Source organism: Galeopterus variegatus, unplaced genomic scaffold (assembly GCF_000696425.1).
Source record: "Galeopterus variegatus unplaced genomic scaffold, G_variegatus-3.0.2 Scaffold12266, whole genome shotgun sequence".
NCBI lineage: Eukaryota > Metazoa > Chordata > Mammalia > Dermoptera > Cynocephalidae > Galeopterus > Galeopterus variegatus.
In genome coordinates this window covers 21,552-27,751 of record NW_007738377.1, presented here as the reverse complement: position 1 = coordinate 27,751, position 6,200 = coordinate 21,552, and the positions used below count along the sequence as shown (strand labels likewise).

The 6,200-nt window shown below is 37.4% G+C and overlaps 1 protein-coding gene across 1 annotated transcript; it reads right to left on the bottom strand.

The window, feature by feature from the left end:
- Positions 1–302: 302 nt before the first annotated feature.
- HCN1 (hyperpolarization activated cyclic nucleotide-gated potassium channel 1) lies at positions 303–5,416 on the bottom strand (the record flags this gene model as incomplete). Its single annotated transcript, XM_008595067.1, has 2 exons — positions 303–2,969; positions 5,230–5,416. Coding segments are annotated over 2 exons (1,074 nt in total), but the record flags the coding sequence as incomplete, so codon positions are not given.
- Positions 5,417–6,200: the final 784 nt, after the last annotated feature.

Sequence of the window (6,200 nt, the reverse complement as noted above, 5' to 3'; positions counted from 1 at the left end):
ATACATGATATTAATAAGTTGAAGTTAATTCTCATATTTTAATAAAATAAAGGAGTTTTGTACTGATATGTAAATGGTCTTGCAGCTTTTCCACAGGTTCTAGACTGAAAAATCTCTTTCTCACACCATTCCTGGCATGACATCATATGTCACCAGCATGTTAATGATAACAATATATTGACTAGCATTGTTGATTACTTCCACACAAGTTGGGATCTGTTACAAATTAAACATAACTCATTTTGGTATTATAGAGATTATATCTGTAAAAGGCATAACAGGTAGCATGGATCCAAGTTAGAGTTTTTGTTTTCTGTCCTCAAGTCTGTCTGGAGGCCCTGCCCCATATAATGTGTGATCTTTGTTAAGTTCTTCTTAAATGCATCACCAATGTCAAAGATACTGAAGACCTCCACTTTAGGTCATTCTCTTAACTCAGGTTATTTACAGATGTTGGTTATTAGGAAACTTCCAATTGTGTTCCAGTCATCCACCACACTTGTGGGGCGCATTAGGCACAAATGATTACCTGGGGACTTCTTTGAGAAGAAGGGAATGTTCACAGATCATGGAAAGGGTTAAGGAAACAAACAAACAAACAATGCTGACATTCACCTTACTGCTTCTTTCTGTCATCATGTCCATACTAATTTCAACACATTTAAAATAACAAACCTCCTACTTAAGGACTAAGTCACCACATGCCTTAAGATTTACCAACAACTTAGTTACAATACATGTAAAGCAAATTGGGTGTTCCCAAACGGATCTGATACTATATTGTATTTATTTCTTTAAATTAACACCACCAGAAATTACCAACTACAGTGAAGACAGAGCACACTTGCAACTCCAAATCAAGCTGTGGTTTACAAATAATTGTTTAAATAATAATAATAGCAGTAATATTAAATGAAAGTGAAACCTCACTTCTAGACTCAAGTCAGAGATCCAAGTCAGCCTTCTAGGAATTTTAAGATACGTAATTAATGGTTACACTTTTCTAGAAATGAGAAATACTGTAAGCTTTTCCCTACAATGACGGATTTGAACCTATTTTTTCCCCCAAAGCATGCAGGGACTATTTTCAGATGCTTGATTATGACAAGAAGGAAGAAAAGTAATGATTTTTGGTGTAATACAAGCAATTTGTAGATTCAAGCATTAGATTTTGCATAAAACATTGCAGGTTAAAATAATATTGTAGTTTTCAAGCCATTGCATTACAATTGAATAATTGTCACAATTAAGTTTTTAAAAATTTAACACTCTAAGTTTTGAAGTGTAGCAATGAAACTAAAGTTTTAAACAATGACTTTTACCTTCTTACAACATGGAATATCTATTTTTATTTGGGTTGAAAAAGTTATTTACAACTAACATTGACTGAGTCTTGGTAAAAGTTCGATAAAACATGAAGGTAAATAACCCCTCAGCTTTCTGAAAGATCAATGAACATGTTTGAGATCAGAGTTATTCTTAACAGAGGCAATGTTAGTTTTCTATGGTGGCCAAGTATGTAGTGTGTTCCTTAACCTAATTCAAAATTGAAAGCACCAAAATACAATTTAGATTTATAAAATTGGATTTTCTATCTAACTCTCCACAATTAATGATTAACAATTTAGATGCAGAGACACAGTTAATGAAAGTAAGTTTTGATTGGTGCTATTCAGTAGCTTATTTGAGTTGCCTTTTTAAAATCAGTTTTGTTTCCATTGAATCCAAGAACTCATCATAAAATAGAGAAACACATATATCAAAGTAATTAAGTTAAAAGTAGGTTAGAAATAAATAATCTTAAAACAACATTTTAAATCCTTTAATGATTTAAAGAAAGGAAGACATATAACACTGAATGCTAAACAGGTCTTTTGAATTTCTCTTGAGAATTTATATATATATATATTTAATAGTATATGTATATATATATATTTTTACATTTTGAATGTAGGCCAGAGCTGTCTAAAATATCTTTTCATAGGAGGCTATAACGATCTATCAGGAGATAGAATAAAATAAGATCTGAGAATATTCTCAGTTTATTAGAGTATTTCCTTCTGCTTTGACAATCAGCAGGGATCATAAATTTGAAGCAAATCGTGGCTTTTCTGCATCTGGGTCTGTGTGTAAGACTGAGGAGGACTCTCTCTGAAGAGCAGCTGCTGGTGGAGGGGGTGCTGGAGGGATTCCTCGGTTTGGAGGAATGGCTCCCGACGACATCTGTCGGAAGAGGGTGACTCTCTGTGGGACAGTGCTCCTGCCCCCTGCCTGAAGGCCCGTGCTGTGAACAGCTGTCACGGGTTGAGGGATGGAGGCCAGAGACTCGCCCACAGTGGGATGAGGTTTGGAAATTAGAGTGGAAACTTCATGGGGCAGCGAGGGCTGCGAGGCGGAGAGGGGCCTGACTTCTCGGGTCAGGTTGGTGTTATGAAGGGCCTGCGTGCTCTTGTGCACTTCGTTTTTCGGCGTGGAGCTGCTGGGTGTCTGTGGCTGTTGGGGCTGCTGCTGCTGCTGAGTCTGCGGTGGCTGGGACTGCTGTAACTGCTGCTGCTGCTGCTGCATGAGTGACAACTGGGAGGCAGTGGGGGAGGCATAGTGGAAAGTTCGAGTGGCCAGCGGGCTCTGTACGGGAGGGCTGCAGACCGCAGTGGTGTAGGAGCAGGGTGAGAGGACGGCTGACTGTTGGGGGGTCTGTGTGCTGGGACTGGGGGAATGCAGGTTGCTATGAGACAGACTGGTTGCTGTGTACACTGGTGGAGATTGTGTCCTCATGCGAGAGGTCGGGGTAGTAGCGGAAGATGTCGAATTCAGGGTTGTCATTTGAGGATAATTGATTGGAGGGATTGCCTGCACCATCTCCCTGTCGTGTTTCACAATCTGCTTCAGAATTTCGTTCTCCTGATTGTTGAAAACACCAGTGTTCAGATCCTTTTGGAACTTTTGCAGAAGAATTGAGTTTTTCTTTCCTGTCAGCAAAAGAAAGATAGACACTTAGAAAGCCTCCCCATCACTGATGACAACGTCAAGTGGAGTGGCTCTTGCAAACAGAAGTATGTCAACATTTCCTAGAAGAGGCTTAAAAGCCAAATACTCACCTTTAGACACCAAATAGAAATGAGGCTCCTGCTTTTCACACTGCCTGTATCTCTCTGGTAAATCTTATCTTCTACACAAAGTGAGTTGGAAAGCCTGTAATATGGCAAAAGCCACTTTACAGAAAAAATGGAGATATTTAACATGGGGGCTCCCTTGAAGAATGGGGGAAGAAAGGGCTTTTGGATCAGGATGAGCCTGGAATCAAGATTTGAAGTTGAAGCTACTTTTCCAGGAAAGAACAATGGAGAAATGAGAGCTAACATCTGAGCACTTAATGTGTGATAGGCAGTCTACAAAGGACTTGAGGTAGATTACATTTTATTTAATAGTCAGTCCTGTGAGGTAGGTGTGTTCATAATGCAATTTTACCCCGAAGGAGACCAGGACATTAAGAACAATGCCCAAGAAAAGATGGTTAGTAAGTAACAGGGCTGGGAAGGGAGAAAAGTGAATCTGGTTACACATCCTTGCTACGGATAATGGACCAGCTACATCAGGGTCATCTGGGTGCTTGCTAGAAATTCAGCCTCTCAGGCCTGACCCCACCGGCTGAATCAGATACTGCATTTTTTACTAGGATCCCTGGGTGATTTGCACATGCAAGTTTGAGGAGCACTGTACCTCGGCCTTTGCTTCTGACCGTTTCCCTATCCCAGTGATTCTCAATCCTAGCTGCATATTTTTTCTCATCTCTGGAACTCTAAAAAATACTAATGTTCATCTATACCTTACCAATTAAATCTGAATAACCAGACATGGGGCCCAGATTTTGATAGTTTAAAAGCAAATTTAAACTATCTGTCTCCCTAAATGAGTATATTCTGTTAGACCTCTGAGATGTCCATATAAATTTTTAATATGTTTATTATGTGTAATAGTAATGTCTAAATACTACCTTTACTTCTCTTAATCTAATTTCAGAACCTTCTGCAGTCTGTCATCCTACTAATAAAGAGATAAAGAAAGATGGAAAGTGCAGATAAAAGCTGACATGACAATCAACCATCTAAAGTCCTTACCTTTAATAAGAACGAAGTAGTTGACGTCCCTCCTTGTTTATTTAGTACAAGTCATCTCCTTTGAGTTCATCTATTCCTTCCTCCCTCCTTACCTCTCTTCAACAAATATTTATTGTGTACTAGTTACTGGGAAGGTAACAGTGAATCAGACATGATCTCTACATTCACAAAGCTTAGCATCGCTAGGGCAACTACAATAATAAGAGCAGAGTTGTGAAGGGGGGACTTCAGAGGCCATAAGGGACCATATCCAAGGAACTCAAAATGGCAGGGGGTGGGAAGTCAGAGAGGGTATGTACAGGGAAGTGATCTCTAAACAGAGACATGAAGGTTGAGTAGATTTAGCCTCAGAAACGGGGCAGACAAGGGTCAGGTAGGCAAAGAGGATTTAGGGTGGAGAATGAATGCATACTACCTTATGACTTATCAGAATGTTCTAGGATACGTAGGGAAGTTAACAGCAAGCCAACATGATCTAATTTTACTAGGGCAATTATACAAATATTTAAACTAGCATAACTAAAAAGGTCTAATATATATTATTTTAATTTAATAGCAAAAAAGAATTAAAAATAAATTGATAATAGCAAGGTAAAGCATCTATGTGGGGAACATCTATCTAGGCTTTTTCTGCATGAGTCTGTATTACAAACATTAAAATAAATTTCTGCTGAGACCAATTTAAATGCACCAGTTTTCAATTTATAATATAAGAATAAAATGTAAAGTTCACCTTTAAAAAAAAGCCTGTGATAAAATTCAGTTTGTAATGTAGACTCATACTATTGTATCTTTTGCTCTATTTTAATGCTTTCTAGAATTTTTATCATTGCTTTTTACCTGAAGATTCGATTTGTTTTGGCATCACTCGAGAAATCAGATTGTGTAGCTAGTGAAAATAGACATGAATAAATAAACCCAGAATACTTAGAAAAGAATGTTAGGTAGGGTCTCAGATCTGTCTAGGAATATGTCTACAACTAATTATTATTTCTACACAAATTAATAAGCAAGCTACAAACTAGCATTTGGGATTATAATGGCAAACTGATATTACTTCACTAGATTAAAACTAAATTGTGCATGGAGAAGATCAAAAATTAAAGAGTACCTATTCGATCTAGTCGGTCAATGGCAACTGTCTCAAAGGCTCTCCTCATCATTGGATATTCTTCCAGGACCTCATTGAAATTGTCCACCGAAAGAGAGTAAAGACGGCAATACGTATCAGCTCGAACACTGGCAGTGCGGCGTCCCTTGGTCAGCAGGCAAATCTCTATAAACACAAGGAAGAAAGACTTGTTTGGTCATTTTCTACTAAATGCCATTAAGTCATCCTACAATTTATAAAAAAGAAAGTCTCATGGTGTGAGAAACCAATGATTAGCAGCATTTTCTACTTTATCAGCAAATTCCTCGTGACAATTAAAAGTATCCAATTGTCAAGACAACTTTAAAATAATATTATTTTTTATACAGCTGGGGGTTTGGGTTCAAGCGGAAGACTGCAACAGATTTATCTATCACCCCCCACTCCAATTTCCCTGAAACAACGATAACAACAAAAAGGTGCGGAAAGAGGAATAAAAAATTCACAATGGAGTTGAAAACAGGAAGGGGTTATAATCAGAATGAAGCTTTTATGAATTCTGGAAGGCATAATGTAGATGGTGTAACCTAGACAAGCTAATGTGAGTCCAAACATTGGCTTAGAAAGTCTTAGCATCAGACAAGACTGGACCAGAGGTTCAGATATATTATAAGCATATCTTAATGTAGTTTATATATTAACAATGAGATCGTTTGAAGAAAATTACAAATGTACAGAGGGGCTTTCTATTTAAATAATTTATAAGAAGAATTCTGTGTTGTAATTTAGATTGCCCAAATATGGGAAACACTTGCAAATTTGGACTTCCTTATTTACTACCTAAATGTAACTACAACAGATAATTTTCCATTTTGGTTTCTAAAAATTATGAATTAAAATAAACTGCAGTATTTGTTTTGTTTTGTTTTGTTTTTTTGAAAAAAAAATAGCTATGAAATAACCCATTTGACAAAAAAAGAAATGGTAGAAGT